General features: G+C 47.1%; 1 protein-coding gene across 1 annotated transcript in view; it reads left to right on the top strand.

The window, feature by feature from the left end:
• The first annotated feature begins 629 nt into the window (after positions 1 to 629).
• LOC147114821 (EMILIN-2-like) overlaps positions 630 to 18,002 on the top strand; it is a 73,624-nt gene continuing 56,251 nt past the window's right edge. The window contains exons 1-2 of the mRNA XM_085992794.1: positions 630 to 1,156; positions 1,606 to 1,731. Coding sequence (XP_085848920.1) covers positions 987 to 1,156; positions 1,606 to 1,731 — 296 coding nt within the window. The 5' untranslated portion in view covers positions 630 to 986. The remainder of the gene's footprint in view (positions 1,157 to 1,605; positions 1,732 to 18,002) is intronic.

Below are 18,002 nucleotides of genomic sequence, written 5' to 3'. Positions count from 1 at the left end.
AAATGCCAGTTTTCAGCGAATGCGCTTCGCCTGCCTGAAACTGGCATTTCCGATGTCCCTACGGGTGCGTACACAGTACGTATACACCCGTAGGCTCCGGAAAATACGGGCCAGTATAACTGACAGATCAATGTGTTGAACCACTTCTCATTATATAGATTTCCTGTACTGTTCTTAACACCAGCATGAGCCTGTTTCCTAATTGATTGCTTTTAATGGGAAGCACATTAAATCTCGACAAATGCCTGCTAATGTTAACTTTAGAAGTTACACGTTTGTGTAAAATGTCAAATATTTTGCTTACATTGAATTGAATTTCTGCATAAATGAGCTGTCCTACCAAGATTACAAATTTGCTATTTTTATCTACAGTTTATAGCGAGCTGGATCCAAACTGAATATTTCTTGGCAAACTAGTTCTGGGTTTATGAGAAAGTTACTTTCATGAAAAGGATATGGTTTCGTGGTGTGATCTGAAACAGAGGAGAAGGTGGAATTGGCATCCCAATGACATTCCCTTCACCTGATGTCTTAAGTCGCTCGTGTACTTTCTGTACCTTAGTTCTCTGCTACAGATTTCCAACCCACACAGTCTCTATGTGTATACAGCGAAGTTACCAAACAGCCGCCCATCAAGACATTGGGATGGGGCTTACGCCAAGTTTTTTTTAACGAGAAGCAGAGTTCCTAGTGGTGTGCCTGAAGCCCCAGTGCAGAAAGATTAACGTCATTCCGTAAAAAAAAACTCAGTCCAGAGCAACAGGAAAAGCCCGTGTCCAACGCATTTCTTCTGGGTGGAGGGGTCTCAACATCTCTTCACAAGGCAGGTCCAGCACAAGTTTCAACCCCGGAGCCTGCTTCCTACACTGACCAGAAGCACTTGGACTCTTCTGGAGTTCTGAGGACAAGATTGCGCCCTCGGCTCCGGTTAAAGTGATCGGCAGTACTGTTGAGAAAGTTGGACGCTGAAAAACTATCCCGCTACAATGACCGGAAGAGTGGTTGAGAGCGAGGCGATTTTGCTGAGCTGGTCTATGATTCTGATCAGTATTCTTCTGTCTGATGTGCAAGCAACGCTCTCATCTTCCAGATACAATCTCTATTCCCCCAGATCCACTCCTCAACACGCTGCCAGCAGACTCACAGGACGCAACAAGTAAGTCAACCCTTGTCCAGTCCACTTTTAAAAACTTTACCAGTAAGCGGCGACTACAAAAAGCATTCCTCCACATACCTACACCAACTTCTTCTGCATTGCTAATGTTAGGATGTTTTACCTACGATTAAGTATGGCGAGCAAGATGATTAAAAGTGATAAGTGGGCTATTTTCCTTCTATCTCACCTTGTTCAGCTGATGGCTCCGTTAGTAAGGTTTATCCCATATTCAGTAATATGGAGCCTGATTAAAATCGTGTCTCGATCCTCGTTCTTAACGGCAATCCTGGACTCCCAGCCAGGTAGGTGCCTTGCCCTCGGTGTCAGCAGTTGTTTGGGTGAACTTTTACTGTCGCAGCTGTCGCCTTGCCCGCGGTCTGTGAGTTCTGGCATCTGTGGCCAACTCCCACTCCCTCTGCTGATGTGTGATTTTACCCCCCCCCCTGCAGGAACTGGTGTGCTTATATTGTAAAGAAGAACGTGACTTGCTCGGTGCTGGACGGTGCAGAAAGTTATACCAAGGCAGAATATCAGCAGTGCCCCTGGGGTCAGACGAACTGCCCGCCTGCCGTAGTGTAAGTAAGGATCAACCTCCCCCCGGGGATCTGGCATCTTCAACAGCTCCGGGTGATGGGAATTAAGGGAGTAACAATGGGATTCCGGTCTGCAGTTCGGCACATCACAGGATTCAGGACAAAGTCAGTGTGTCTCTGCTGTGGATCCGAGGTGCCTCCCACCCAGGGACACTCTCGTTTTAGTAAGGTTCTTAATTTACTGAGTTACTAAGAACTACAGAAATCGAACAAGATGATTTAAACACACAGTATCCCCCTACCTGATAAATCATGATATAACTTGATGTGACATGTTTATGGCTAAACATCTGGACTTTTTTTTCTTGGCGACATTGTAGTGTAAACATCGGGTTACAAACTGCAAAACGATTTGTTTCCGAATCTCTTCTATTACAAATCCCCAGGCATCAATATGAAATATCAGGAAAAATGCTACTGTTTAAAATTCAGTATTAATGCGGCTGGTATCATGGAGTGTCCTTGACATTAATACAGTAACACCCAGACCCAGAGCATCTGGTCACGCCATGAATCTGCTTAGAAATTCCGACAAGAGGAGTAATCCATAAATGTTGTCGAATCAAACACATTTCACATGGGCCCAGACGGGGGCGCCTGTCTGCAATCCCATTACCTCAATGCAAACGCCGAGCGGAGTCTGAGACACTCTTTTCTCCTCTAAATCCTCGCATGAGTCGAGATGCCGATTTCAGTTCTCAACTCCCCCTTTCCCTGAGATTCCACTTCCTCCCGATACTGATTTACGATCTCATCTAAAATGAGCACACACTTCTAAAAATACCCACTCTACCCTGCCCCAAAACAGAATGTGCTAAAGCTTATCTTTCTATTCAGCCTTTGGCGCCAGTGTCGAATGGGCCTATAAAGCTACTGATTGGTAGGGAAATGTCACATTACCTTTAAGGTGTGGTCTTCTCTCTTTTCTGCTTTTTAGGTACTTTTACATTAGTTTGGTTCATCAGAGAGCGAGTTCTGCGTGTCATTCTCAGTAATTAGATTGTTATAACTGGCTCCCTTATCCCAGGGGTAGAAGTGTAGACCCACAGAAATGCCACTGGGATAAGGAAGGTTTTAGCAATGTATATTGCTCTCCTGCAATCTGAACTATTGAAGCATTAGGTATAAAACACCTATAAAGACTTAGGTATATTATGGACATCTCAGAGCGTTAAATAGTGACACCTTCCACACGTGGGCAGATTTATGCCTTGCTCCAGTGGTAATACTGTGGTCTTCAGTGCACACTGCATGGAAGTGCACCAAATTACAGGATAAACCAGAATATCCACTGTGGGTGGTTCACTTCACCCAACCACATTCACCAAAGTCTGATTCATGGCATGAGTCTATTCACCCAAGATCAGACTCCCGTCAATAATTAGATGGACCACTTTCTTTGTACACCATGTTATGAGGCCAAAACACAGATTAGTTGCTGTGGAATTCTGTCAACTCTTCATGTTGTCACATGAACCACTGTCAGATGTTTTGGGACTGGCCAGATGGAACTCAATTGTTTCTTTGGGCCAGTATATGCCTATGTTCCAGATCATCAAGAGTGTTTCCAGCATTTTCTGTTGTTATTTAAGACTTTCCATGGTCTGCTCATCACCAGATCTTTCTTGATCAGTATGTTTCTGGCCTGATGAACGAGGAGACATTGCTGGATCTGGTTCTGGGGAATGAGGTAGGTCAAGTGGAGCAAGCGTCAGTAGGTGAACATTTAGGGAACAGTGATCATAGTATGATAAGGTTTAGATTAGCTAGGGAAAAGGACAGGGAGCAATCGAGAGTAAAAATGTTTAACGGGGGAAGGCTAATTTCAGTGGGATGAGAACGGATCTGGACTGGGTAAATTGGAATCAAAGATTGGCAGGCAAAAGTGTAATGGAACAATGGGCTGCCTTTAAAGAGGAAATAGTTCAGGTATAGTTGAGGTACATTCCCACTAAAGGGAAAGGCAGGGCAACTAAAGTCAGGGCTTCCTGGATAACAAAAGAGATAGAGAATATGATGAAGCAGAAAAAAAATGCAAGGTTGCAAATACATCTGAGAATCAGGCTATATATAGAAAGGTCAGAAGAGAAGTGAAAAAGAAAATAAGAGGGGAAAAGAGAGGATATGAGAATAGAATGGCAGCCAACATAAAAGGTAATACAAAAGTCTTCTACAGGCATATAAATAGTAAAAGGGTAGTAAGAGGAGGAGTGGGGCCGATTAGGGACCAAAAAGGAGACCTATGAATGGAGGCAGAGGGCATGGCTGAGGTACTAAATGAGTACTTTGCATCTGTCTTCACCAAGGAAGAGGATGCTACCATAGACATAGTAAAGGAGGAGGTAGTGGAAGTACTTGATAGGATAAAAATTGATAAAGAGGAGGTATTAGAAAGGCTGGCTGTACTTAAAGTAGATCACCAGGACCGGATGGGATGCATCCTAGGATGCTGAGGGTATTGAGGAAGGAAATCGTGGAGGTACTGGCCATAATATTCCAATCCTCCATAGATATGGGGGGGGGGGGGGGGTTGCCAGAGGACTGGAGAATTGCAAATGTTACACCTTTGTTTAAAAAAGGGTGTAAAGATAAACCGAGCAACTACAGGTCAAGTCAGTTTGACCTCGGTAGTGGGGAAGCTTTTAGAAACAGTAATCAGGGACAAAATTAACAGTCACTTGGACAAGTGTGGATCAATTAAGGAAAGCCAGCATGGATTTGTTAAAGGCAAATTGGGTTTAACTAACTTGATTGAGTTCTTTGATGAGGAAACAGAGAGGGTTGATGAAGTTAATGTGGTTGATGTAGTGTACATGGATTTCCAAAAGGCGTTCAACAAAGTGCCACATAATAGGCTCGCCAGCAAAGTTGAAGCCCATGGAATAAAATGGACAGTGGCAGCATGGATACGAAATTGGCTAAGTGACAGGAAACAGAGAGTAGTGGTGAACGGTTGTTTTTCAGACTGGAGAAACGTATACATTGGTGTTCCCCAGGGGCCTGTTCTAGGACCACTGCTTTTCTTGATATATATTAATGACTTGGATGTGGGTGTACAGGGCACAATTTCAAAATTTTTAGAAGACACAAAACTTGGAAGTATAGTGAACAGTGAGGAGGAGAGTGATAGACTTCAGGAAGACATAGACAGGCTGGTGAAATGGGCGGACACGTGGCAGATGCAATTTAATGCAGCAAAATGTGAAGTGATACATTTTGGTAGAAAGAATGAGGAGAGGCAATATAAACTAAAGGGTACAATCCTGAAGGGGGTGCACGAACAGAGAGACCTGGGGGTATGTGTGCACAAACGTTGAAGGTGGCAGGGCAGGTTGCAAAAGCAGTTAAAAAGGCTTACGGGATCCTGGACTTCATAAGTAGAGGTATAGAGTACAAAAGTGTGGAAATTATGATGAACCTGTATAAAACACTGGTTCAGCCCCAACTGGAGTATTGTGTCCAATTCTGGGCACCACACTTTAGGAAGGATGTGAAGGCCTTAGAGAGGGTGCAGAAAAGATTTACAAGAATGATTCCAGGAATGAGGGACTTCAGTTACATTGATAGAATGGAGAAGCTGGGGTTGTTCTCCTTGGAGCAGAGAAGATCAAAGAGGACATTTGATGGAGGTGTTCAAAATCATGAGGGGTCTGGACAGAGTAGATTGAGGGAAACTGTTCCCTTTGGCAGAAGGGTCGAGGACCAGAGGACACAGATTTAAGGTGATTGGCAAAAGAACCAAAGGCGACGTAAGAAAACTTTTGTACGCAGCGAGTGGTTAGGATCTAGAATGCACTGCCTGAAAGGGTGATGGAGGCAGACTCAATCATGGCTTTCAAAAGGGAGTTGGATAAGTATCTGAAGGAAAGAAATTTGCAGTGCTACGGGGAAAGGGCGGGGAGTGGGACTAGCTGAAGTGCTCTTGCAGAGAGCTGGCACGAGCTCAATGGGCCAAATGGCCTTCCTCCGTGCTGTAACCATTCTATGATTCTAGTATAGTAACCCTGATTTTTAATCTGGTGATTTGGGGTGAAAATATGTGTGGATTTGGTGCCAAATTCATAGAACAATAACCTAATAACTTGTCTTAAATGTTTTCTTAAGAATGTTTAAGATTCAGTATTTAAAGCAAAAACATTCCAAAAGCCTTGCGGCTTGAAAGTCGATTGTTCCCGAAAATGGGCAAGGGGATCGTGATGCGGGATCAACCTGTGCCCATTCAAAGTAATGCAGGCAGGATGTAAACTATGTGCTGCCTGCTGATTAACATGATTATGACATGCAGCCTAGTTGATTAACATGATTATGACATGACTGCACACGCAGCAGGGGGCCCAAGTTTGTGCGAGCCTAGCACCAATTAAAGCTAGCCTGCACTTCTTAAAGGCAGTCTGCACCTCTTAAAGGGGAGGTGAATTCTGGCTGCAGCAGGTGATTTAACTGGCTGGGGAATGGTGTATGAGCAGGAAAAAGTACTACCAATGGCACAACAGGGGAAAGCGTGTGCTCCAAGGATACAGCACTGGAGGCCTCGGTGCAGGACGTCAACAGGAGGAGAGAGGTCCTGTTTCCACAGGGGACCAGGAGGCCCTCCAGGCAAATTCCTATAAGGCAATGGGAGCAGATAACTAACCATCGTGGTCACTGCCAGCAGTCTTGCCAAGAGGACCTGGATGCAGTGCAGGAGGAAGTTTAATGACCTCACACGAATGGTCAAGGTTAGTGAATTCACCTTCAAATACCATATCAACTGCACCACTAGCCTCACACGCTGCTCAATGCACCACACCCCCATCTCTCATCTACCAACCATCTCCACCAAACACGACTCATTCCTCACATTCATAGCTTCACCTCACCCTCACACACTTACCACTGCTGTAAGCCTCACACCCACAGCTCACAGATTGCACACACTGTCAGCTATTCAAAACCAATGCACCCAAACACATTACACCACACTCACTGACACACACCTTACCATCCTTTCTCTTGCAGGAAAAGGTGGCTCACAACCGGAGGCAACAGGACCTAACCGGCAGGGGACAGGTGCACCTGCATAACCTTATCCCGATGGAGGAGACGGTGCTGGGCATTATTGGGAGGGCCATCGCTGAGCCCGTGGCCAGCGGCGGGGCTGAAACATTACAAGATGATGGTATCCCGCTACGTAATCCTTCTTCTCACATCCCACTTCCCCCTCATCCCACAATCTTCTTCTGATTTGCAAGCTGCTCATGGTGTAAGCATGCACCTCATGCTTTCCCACTCTCCCCGCACCACAACCTTACCCTTGTGCCTTTCTCCTTTCAGATCACCAAGAACTGCCACCTGGCCAGGCACTGGTGGAGGAGCAGGAAATTGAATAGCAACAAGACACTGATGATGAAAACGCAGCACCATCACTCAATTTCACACTCGCAGCCACCAACTCAGACACTGACATTCTGTGTACTTTAGAGGATATGTTAGAGGTGGGATCTGCACATGGTGAGTCACTGGCACAAGTGGCCTGCAGCCAGGGCAGGGGAAAAGGGTAGCACAAATGCCTGCTCCCTGGAGGGCGAGGTTGCACACGAGTTCTGCTGCAGAAGCCTCAGATGAGGACCTACAGAAGAAGGCTGATGGGTATGCATGAAATGCTTGGTGCATTGGCAGACCTGCCAGAAAGCCTGAGTGCAGTGTCAAGGACCATGGAGGAGTCCGGTACCAACCTTGCACAGGGCTTTGCGCAGAGCTTGGAGCCAATGATTTCCAGCATGGAAGTGATGGGCAACTCCATTAGTGCACTTGTGGACCCAATCATGATGCAGCGTCTGATGGCCAATGTCTCAGCTTCTATTGCAGCACAAGCAGAAGCCATCCAACATCTGAGTGCTGCAGTGGAAGCTCAGACTTCTTTCATGCAAGGTCAGCTTGCTGCCATGCAAGCTCAGATAGCTGCCTCCGTGGCTGCGTTTATCAGTGTGGAAAGGGGTTTGCAGGGTTTCACAGCATTCCGGCAATCTGTCCTCCAACAGATTGCTAGGAATGCTGAGGCGCTGCCCCAGGGGAGTGGCAGTGGCTCCGTGGAGCACAAACTTGCTGTCCTCCCTCAGGGTGACAGCATTCGTCCTCTCATCACTGCCACTCTGCCAGTACCCTTGCCTGTCAGCCAGCCACCCAGACTGCTGCCGCTCATGCCAAGCTGGTGCAGCCTAAAGCCATGCCTTCTAGGTTCAGAGCTGCTCGAGGTTGCCCTGCAAGGCCATCTGCAGTCTCCGCCACTGAAAGTCAGCAGCCTCCCACCAGCCATGCTGCAGCCACTGGGGTAGCACTTCATAGGAGCATTAGGACAGGCAAAGGCACATGGAAGACAGGCACTAAGGGAATGCATAAGGGTGATTAGTTGACTTTGTTATGTAATATTGGCCGGATTTATGTATAAAGTTGGTTTGGAATATTTCTTTTGTGGTGGCTTTTATTTCAGCATTGTGGTCAAGAGGACACTGTGATGGTCCAGAACAGAGGGACGGTAAGGTGTGTGACTGTTGTACAATGGGGATTTGGGGTTGTGTTCAGTGGAACTGTAGTCAAATGAGGCGATCATAAACAGCCCAGCTGGAGATGGGATGTGCTGGTTGCCTCCTCCCTTCCTTCTGCTCCTCCTCTTCCTCCTCCTCCTCCTGCTCTTCCTCCCTCTTTGAGCAGCTTGTCCTCTTCTTCACTGCCTCAGCTCCATCTCCCTGTCATGCTGCAGACCAAGGGGGGATGGCAACTACAGCATCCATGACTTGGAGCGAGTGGTCTGACCAGAACCCTTGAAGTCAGAACCAAGGCTTTCTCCACTTGCAGCACCACTCCCTGTCACCTCACCAACTTTAAACAACTCTGCAAAGCACCAAACACTTCTACAAACTTACACAGAGCCAGTAGTAATTAATCAGCAACTCACCTGAGAGTGGTTGATGATCCCTTTAAATATCGCTGGTAGGGGGTCGTTGTTACTGCTGAACGCATGTTCATCTGTGTGAGATTAACACAGCATTGAGGACGAAAATGGCAGTGCTGGCGTCAAATCAGCATTGCACGCTGATTGACATCACAATCTGCCTACTTACCATACTTCTGGCGCACGCTCTTAATGCCTGCCCTACCACCCCCTCACCAAAATGCTGTCCAGTGCGGCGCATACCAGAAGTGTGCGCGTGCAGCGTGGACTCAATTTTTGACACAAAATGGCACCCATAGCGCCAAAAAAGCAGGTGTTATGGAACCAAATTTCTAGCCCTTTTCTTGGTTCTGGGCATATTAAATTCATAGCTCTTTAAATATGTCTTTGGGATACTGAGACAATTGTTCTTTGTAAAAAGATCATACCCAGGACAGAAATAAGCACCTTCACAGTTGGCCACAGCAACCTTGGGCTAGGGAGGGGAAAATCATTCGGAGTTTCCATTCCTGATTGCTATTCAGTGAGCCCTGTAGGAAAATGCATGTGTGTGGAGATCGAGTGCGAACAGGATCAGGATTGACTGTGATGTCTTCCATTATTAAGTAGTGTGCTAACACTCATTGACCACGCTCACAGATGAAGAATTATCAGTTGAGCCAGGTACTGGAGGACTGCTGGTGTCCATGGAATTGCAGGTCAGTAGAGGCCCGTTCCTTCAGGAGAAGAGGGTAGAAAATTGAAAAGAAAATGTTAACTAAGGTAATTCGGCCTAGAAATTCACTATGGCCCCGCCAGCTGGCTAACGGCCAAAAGTTAGCGCAGGGCGCGGAGCCATGTGCGACCGTCAAATATTCACTTTTTGCGCCCCAAGTCGGAACCGGGCGCTATTCCAAGGTGTGCCCGCCCCCGCTTGGGGCGCTGAAACTGAATATCAGCGCTCTTAAGTGCCGCTGCGCCACCCGATGCGGTGCGGCAGGCTGCGGTACTGCAGGCCTCCTCCTTCTCTTAAGGTGGAGGTGCCTGCAACGGGGAGATCGCCACTGGATTGTGCCAGCAAATGAGCCCGGCACCACGGAGAAGTGCTGGGCTCGCGGAAAGCAGCCGGCAATGCCGCGGGGGGGGGGGGTGGAGGAGGCCGGGGAAGGAGGTGCGGGCAGGCGGCCGCCGAAAAAGCGGCCGGCCGCACCTCCACCTTTATGCGCCCCACTAAGGCTGCAGTAAGGCCCTGGTCTCCAGATGTTAGTAGCGGCCGCCACGGAGGAGGCGGCGGCAACTGAATATGGGCGTCGGGCCGGCATCGGGGCGGAAACGGGGCACTGCGCACACCGATGACGTCATCGGTGCCGGCGCAGCGCTACCGGCTACCGCCGCCATTACCGCCGATCTCAATATCAGCGCAACCTCCTATACTGGCGCAGAAGCCCTCTTTAGGCGGTAACTGGGCGCAAAGCTTGCAGCGCCTTACTGAATTTCTAGGCCTTAGTGTTTAAACCACACCAGTCCTTTGAAGTAACGGTATGAACATTTGTACTGTTACAATACTTCAAAGGATTGGTGTGCTTTAAAAGTAGTTGCCTCCTTTGTAAGATTGCCAGGAAAACTTTATCTGTTTGTCAACACAAAACATGATCATTTCCTTCATGTTGCAAAAACATCATAACAACACTGAAACATTGTTGCGAAATGTGTGCTGAACTCTTCAAGGCTCTTTTGTACCATAAAAATGGCAATGATTTCCCCTTTTAATTAATTCCCCTTTTAATTCCCTACATTTCAACAGTGACTACACTTCAAAAGTACTTCATTGGCTGTGAAGTGCTTTGGAAGGTCCTGAGGTCGTGAAAGGTGCTTTAGAAATGCAATGGTGTGGAGATGCCGGAGTTGGACTGGGGTGGACAAATGTAAGAAGTCACACAACACCAGGTTATAGTCCAACAGCTTTATTTGAAATCACAAGCTTTCGGAGCGCTGCTCCTTCTTCAGGTGAAGTGGAGAAATGCATAAAGACACAGCTTATATAGTCAGAGAATCATGTCAGATGTTTACAGGTAACCTTTCCAACTGCCATTTATCGCACCTCGGCAGAGAGATAATCACAGCAGTCAAAGGTGTGAATGGTGTCCAAACAGGTCAGTCAGGGAAACATTACATCAAAGAACAATGAACAACCAGGAACACTACAGACAGTTACCCGCAGATCCGACCAAAGAACACACCCGCCAACTCAACAGACTGATCAAAACCTTCGATCCAGACCTTCAAAGCATCCTACATGCTCTCATCCCACGTACTCCCCGTGTGGGAGACTTCTACTGCCTCCCAAAGATACACAAAGCCAACACACCTGGACGTCCTATCGCATCAGGCAGCGGAACCCTGTGTGAGAACCTCTCTGGATATGTCGAGGGCATCCTGAAACCCATCGTACAGGGAACCCCCAGCTTCTGTCGCGACACTACAGACTTCTTACAGAAGCTCAGCACCCACGGACCAGTTGAACCAGGAACACTCCTCGCCACGATGGACGTCTCGGCACTCTACACCAGTATCCCCCACGATGACGGCATCGCTGCGACAGCCTCAGTACTCAACACCAACAACAGCCAATCTCCAGATGCCATCCTACAACTCATCCGCTTCATCCTTGACCACAATGTCTTCACCTTCGACAACCAGTTCTTTACCCAAACACACGGAACAGCCATGGGGACCAAATTCGCACCCCAATACGCAAACATCTTCATGCACAAGTTCGAGCAAGACTTCTTCGCTGCACAGGATCTCCAACCAACGCTATACACCAGATACATCGACGACATTTTCTTCCTATGGACCCACGGCGAAGAATCACTGAAAAGACTACACGATAACATCAACAAGTTCCATCCCACCATCAAACTCACCATGGACTACTCCTCAGAATCAGTCTAATTCCTGGACACACGAATCTCCATCAAAGACGGACACCTCAGCACTTCACTCTACCGCAAGCCCACGGACAACCTCACGATGCTTCACTTCTCCAGCTTCCACCCTAACCACGTTAAAGAAGCCATCCCCTATGGACAAGCCCTGCGAATACACAGGATCTGCTCAGACGAGGAGGAACGCGATGGACACCTACAGACGCTGAAAGACGCCCTTGTAAGAATGGGATATGACGCTCGACTCGTCGATCGACAGTTCCGACGGGCCACAGCGAAAAATCGCATAGACCTCCTCAGAAGACAAACACGGGACACAACCAACAGAGTACCCTTCGTCGTCCAGTACTTCCCCGGAGCGGAGAAACTACGCCATGTTCTTCGCAGCCTTCAACATGTCATCGATGACGACAAACACCTCGCTAAGGCCATCCCCACGCCTCCACTACTCGCTTTCAAACAGCCGCCTAACCTCAAACAGACCATCGTTCGCAGCAAATTACCCAGCTTTCAGGAGAACAGCGACCACGACACCACACAACCCTGCCACAGCAACCTCTGCAAGACATGCCAGATCATCAACACAGATACCATCATCACACGTGAGGACACCACCCACCAGGTACATGGTACATACTCATGTGACTCGGCCAACGTTGTCTACCTCATACGTTGCAGGAAAGGATGCCCCGGAGCATGGTACATCGGCGAGACCATGCAGACACTGCGACAACGGATGAACGGACACCGCGCAACAATCACCAGGCAGGAGTGTTCCCTCCCAGTCGGGGAACACTTCAGCAGCCAAGGACATTCAGCCTCCGATCTTCGGGTAAGCATTCTCCAAGGTGGCCTTCGAGACACACGACAACGCAAAATCGTCGAGCAGAAACTGATAGCCAAGTTCCGCACTCATGAGGACGGCCTCAACCGAGATCTTGGGTTCATGTCACACTACATGTAACCCCACCTGATGCAGGGTCATCCAGACTCGAGTCGACATTGGCTTGTTCTCTCTACACAGATGCGGCCGGACCTGCTGTGATTTCCAGCCAAAAAAAATGTTTTTTGTCTGTTTTTTTGTTTTTCATACAGACCCCAGCATCTGCAATATTTGACCCCTTGTGACCCCACCTCATTGTTCTTTGATGTAATGTTTCCCTGACTGACCTGTTTGGACACCATTCACACCTTTGACTGCTGTGATTATCTCTCTGCCGAGGTGCGATAAATGGCAGTTGGAAAGGTTACCTGTAAACATCTGACATGATTCTCTGACTATATAAGCTGTGTCTTTATGCATTTCTCCACTTCACCTGAAGAAGGAGCAGCGCTCCGAAAGCTTGTGATTTCAAATAAAGCTGTTGGACTATAACCTGGTGTTGTGTGACTTCTTACATTTGTCCACCCCAGTCCAACTCCGGCATCTCCACACCATGGCTACTATCGACACCACAAACTGCCGGCTCAAAGTGGAGAGGATCTCCAAGAAGATCACGCATATCGACACAGACATCAAGTTTCTACAGAGATGCAAGAAAGCAGACAAGATCCCGAAAGGACTACAGATCACTAACCCACTCAAGTCGACCTACAACACAGACTACGCTGAGAGACTCTGCCGTCGTACCTCTCGCACACTCCTCAACCATCTCGTACACCAGCTCTACAGCAGACGCCGCAACCTCGAAACCGAGATGGAGTCCATGTTCTCAGCCTGTGCTCAGGACGCAGCAGACCAACTACGAGACACCGCCAAACAAACAAGGCAACGGAACTACGCTACCTACATGCACACCAAGAACAGGAAGCTTGAGAAACTTGGCATCACCAGCAGCAGCAACCAAGCCTCCCCCGGTACCATGGTTGAAACCACAGGGAAATCCATCGTCAACCTGTCCGACCACACCCTTCAACCAGACGAAATTGAAGTTCTCAGCCGAGGGCTCAATTTCTGCCCCATCACCAAAATGGACCCCATCGGTCTCGCGGCAGACACAGAGGAATTCATCAGGAGAATGAGGCTCCAGGAATTCTTCCACAAATCCCAAGATGTCAGCAGCGAACCCAATGAGACAATCAATGATCCGGAACAGCAGACAGAGGGATCCGCAGTGCAGCAACCGAAGAAGAAAGAGTCAAATTGGACCCCTCCGGAGGGTCGCTGCCCTAAGCTTGACATGTATGCTCAAGCTGTCAGGAGATGCATCAACGCCAGATTCATCAGCCGCACTCACAAGACAGTCCAGAATGTCACCCGAGCACAACGCAACGCCATCCACGCTCTCAAGACCAACCGCAACATCGTCATCAAACCAGAAGACAAAGGAGGTGCCATCGTCATACAGAACAGAACGGACTATTGCAAAGAAGTATACCGACAACTGGACAACCAGGAACACTACAGACAGTTACCCGCAGATCCGACCAAAGAACACACCCGCCAACTCAACAGACTGATCAAAACCTTCGATCCAGACCTTCAAAGCATCCTACATGCTCTCATCCCACGTACTCCCCGCGTGGGAGACTTCTACTGCCTCCCAAAGATACACAAAGCCAACACACCTGGACGTCCTATCGCATCAGGCAGCGGAACCCTGTGTGAGAACCTCTCTGGATAAGTCGAGGGCATCCTGAAACCCATCGTACAGGGAACCCCTAGCTTCTGTCGCGACACTACAGACTTCTTACAGAAGCTCAGCACCCACGGACCAGTTGAACCAGGAACACTCCTCGCCACGATGGACGTCTCGGCACTCTACACCAGTATCCCCCACGATGACGGCATCGCTGCGACAGCCTCAGTACTCAACACCAACAACAGCCAATCTCCAGATGCCATCCTACAACTCATCCGCTTCATCCTTGACCACAATGTCTTCACCTTCGACAACCAGTTCTTTACCCAAACACACGGAACAGCCATGGGGACCAAATTCGCACCCCAATACGCAAACATCTTCATGCACAAGTTCGAGCAAGACTTCTTCGCTGCACAGGATCTCCAACCAACGCTATACACCAGATACATCGACGACATTTTCTTCCTATGGACCCACGGCGAAGAATCACTGAAAAGACTACACGATAACATCAACAAGTTCCATCCCACCATCAAACTCACCATGGACTACTCCTCAGAATCAGTCTAATTCCTGGACACACGAATCTCCATCAAAGACGGACACCTCAGCACTTCACTCTACTGCAAGCCCACGGACAACCTCACGATGCTTCACTTCTCCAGCTTCCACCCTAACCACGTTAAAGAAGCCATCCCCTATGGACAAGCCCTGCGAATACACAGGATCTGCTCAGACGAGGAGGAACGCGATGGACACCTACAGACACTGAAAGACGCCCTTGTAAGAATGGGATATGACGCTCGACTCGTCGATCGACAGTTCCGACGGGCCACAGCGAAAAATCGCATAGACCTCCTCAGAAGACAAACACGGGACACAACCAACAGAGTACCCTTCGTCGTCCAGTACTTCCCCGGAGCGGAGAAACTACGCCATGTTCTTCGCAGCCTTCAACATGTCATCGATGACGACAAACACCTCGCTAAGGCCATCCCCACGCCTCCACTACTCGCTTTCAAACAGCCGCCTAACCTCAAACAGACCATCGTTCGCAGCAAATTACCCAGCTTTCAGGAGAACAGCGACCACGACACCACACAACCCTGCCACAGCAACCTCTGCAAGACATGCCAGATCATCAACACAGATACCATCATCACACGTGAGGACACCACCCACCAGGTACATGGTACATACTCATGTGACTCGGCCAACGTTGTCTACCTCATACGTTGCAGGAAAGGATGCCCCGGAGCATGGTACATCGGCGAGACCATGCAGACACTGCGACAACGGATGAACGGACACCGCGCAACAATCACCAGGCAGGAGTGTTCCCTCCCAGTCGGGGAACACTTCAGCAGTCAAGGACATTCAGCCTCCGATCTTCGGGTAAGCATTCTCCAAGGTGGCCTTCGAGACACACGACAACGCAAAATCGTCGAGCAGAAACTGATAGCCAAGTTCCGCACTCATGAGGACGGCCTCAACCGAGATCTTGGGTTCATGTCACGCTACATGTAACCCCACCTGATGCAGGGTCATCCAGACTCGAGTCGACATTGGCTTGTTCTCTCTACACAGATGCGGCCGGACCTGCTGTGATTTCCAGCCAAAAAAAATGTTTTTTGTCTGTTTTTTTGTTTTTCATACAGACCCCAGCATCTGCAATATTTGACCCCTTGTGACCCCACCTCATTGTTCTTTGATGTAATGTTTCCCTGACTGACCTGTTTGGACACCATTCACACCTTTGACTGCTGTGATTATCTCTCTGCCGAGGTGTGATAAATGGCAGTTGGAAAGGTTACCTGTAAACATCTGACATGATTCTCTGACTATATAAGCTGTGTCTTTATGCATTTCTCCACTTCACCTGAAGAAGGAGCAGCGCTCCGAAAGCTTGTGATTTCAAATAAAGCTGTTGGACTATAACCTGGTGTTGTGTGACTTCTTACATTAGAAATGCAAGTTCTTGAGTTATTAGTGTTCACTGTAAGATCTCTAACATTGTGATTCTATTACTAACAAAAATATACAATATATGTGATACCTTAGCAGGGCCTCTGTCTAAAATGTGAACAGGATGAGCTGAGTGCAGCTGTGTGTTTCTGCCCACCTGCATCTGGACCCATTTCCCAGGGTGACAATGACAGATGTGTCAGCCTAGCTATCACATCTCTCACTTCTGGCTAGTCTCCAGGAAAGTGGCACTGGCGCAGTGTAATTATGAATTATTAAAACATTTCACACATAATGAAACATAAAACAATAGAAATTGAAGGATGATAATGATACACTCATTCTAAAAGAGACATATCCTCCTTTAAAATAATTGCCTTCTGCTCGCTAGCCCTTGGAGTTAAAAGTTCCATGTCTGTGTTGAGATAAACTTTGCTGCCTGAGCAGAATAGTTTTGATCAGATAGAGAGACTCTCCAAGGGAAATCCTTTCAAATTCTCCAGAGCATTTCTGTGGTTTAACCCTGTAATTAAAACTGATAAGAAGCCAGTTGGAATGGGCAGCTGAAGGAATTGCTATAAAGTAAAATACCTTTTAATCATTCTGTGGCCCCATACCCTTCAGTTAATTACAAGAAGCGCCAGCTTCAGGGTAAGAATTAAAAATATACATGTATAAATACTTGCAGATTAGACATGGTTAACCACTCGAGTGCTGAAATTTAAGTTAGCTATCTTCCTTTAAAAAGCTCAATTCATAACATAAGATTGCCTACTTTAGTGCTTTAGAAACTTGTGACTCTAGGCAGTAAACTCTTAGATCAATGAGATTAGAGATTCTCAGATGTAAGGAACACTTACACTGCAATGGGTAGGAGGAAGGATAAGCCTCCCACATCCTCAGTGTATAGACCAACATTTTCCAGTGGTTCAGTGGTGTGCACAATGCATGACTTGCATCATAGCATTATTTTGTTTGCGAGTGTACCTTGTATATTCTATACAGTATTACAACAGACAATTGAAGCAAATATGTCAAGAGCATGCAGTGATTGAAAGTGCTGCAAAAATAAACAAGGAATGTAATGAACAGGCTGCAGTTTGTGTCATGTCTTTCCTATTCCTTCATGCTTGCTCAGTGACATGATCTTTTCTGATGCATTGATCCTGCATGCTTTTTCTTCTATGAAACATGGTAAAAGTCTAAGAAAGGTAATTAATACAGGAATTAATGTTTAGATTTTGAGGTTACCTCAATATGTTATCCTGAGTCTGCATTTCCAATTTTCAACAGGTTGAAAGTTAAACTGTGCTTTCTCAATCCTGTTTATATTGGGATCATGACAAAAAAAAAAGTATAATATTTGCTTGTATATCTGTATAAAATACATAGCATTAAAATAAAATATTGCATATAGTTCACAATAAAAATGCAATTTTGGGATAAAATTAGATTGTATTTATCATAGAAAAAGAATGCTTGTTTTAAATTAAATTTAACCCACATACTTGCTCCTTAGGATGTCACAATGTGACCCAATGGAATGTGAATAATGCTTTAAGTATAGCTAGTAATTTAACTGGGACCCTTTTATGTTTTCCATTTGTATTAATGATTTGGATATAGAAACAAGGAATGTTATTAAAGTTTGCTGAAATCAAATTAGGAAGCATGGCGAATTGTGAGGAAGAATGTAGGAGCATATAGACATTAGCTGAATGGGCAGATAGGTGGCAGATACTGTTCAATGCATAGAAACATGAAGTAGTACATTTTTGGACAAAGAACAGCAAAAGGTAATATACTCTAAATAGTAGGATTCATAACAGAGTGAAGGGACAAAGA

Source organism: Somniosus microcephalus, chromosome 7 (assembly GCF_052327205.1).
Source record: "Somniosus microcephalus isolate GS21.2 chromosome 7, FLI_Smic_1.0, whole genome shotgun sequence".
NCBI lineage: Eukaryota > Metazoa > Chordata > Chondrichthyes > Squaliformes > Somniosidae > Somniosus > Somniosus microcephalus.
This window is presented reverse-complemented; position numbering and strand designations above follow the sequence as displayed.